Below are 315 nucleotides of genomic sequence, written 5' to 3'. Positions count from 1 at the left end.
CCATGTGTGTGTGTTATGAGAGAATAATTCAGAAAACTGAGCAAAAGCCTGACCTCAACCTCCCGCACTCTCCCTCACTCCCCACCCCCCGCCTCCTCCCGCAGGTGCGGATCTGGCAGGACATTACGGAGCGCACGTGCGGCGAGCAGCGCAGCGAAATCCGCATCTGGTGGATCGCGGTCATCATCGCCCTCACGTGGCTGCCGCTGCTCATCATGGTCATCTCGTACACAGTCATCTTCGTGTACCTTCGGAAGGGCGTTTCGGCCACGGCCAGGAGAGGTGAGCGGGTGATCGCACTCATTTAGGAATGGC

At 59.0% G+C, this 315-nt stretch overlaps 1 protein-coding gene across 1 annotated transcript in view; it reads left to right on the top strand.

Annotated features, from left to right (window-relative positions):
• The window catches only part of LOC119585793 (substance-K receptor-like), a gene marked incomplete in the record, with an annotated part of 20824 nt that overhangs the window by 12472 nt on the left and 8037 nt on the right, over positions 1-315 (top strand). The window contains 1 exon segment of the mRNA XM_037934513.1: positions 105-282. Within this exon segment, the coding sequence (XP_037790441.1) occupies positions 105-282 (178 nt within the window).

Source organism: Penaeus monodon, chromosome 20, assembly GCF_015228065.2.
Source record: "Penaeus monodon isolate SGIC_2016 chromosome 20, NSTDA_Pmon_1, whole genome shotgun sequence".
Taxonomy (NCBI): domain Eukaryota; kingdom Metazoa; phylum Arthropoda; class Malacostraca; order Decapoda; family Penaeidae; genus Penaeus; species Penaeus monodon.
Note: the sequence above shows the minus strand (reverse complement) of the source record. Positions and strands in the feature narration are given on the sequence as shown.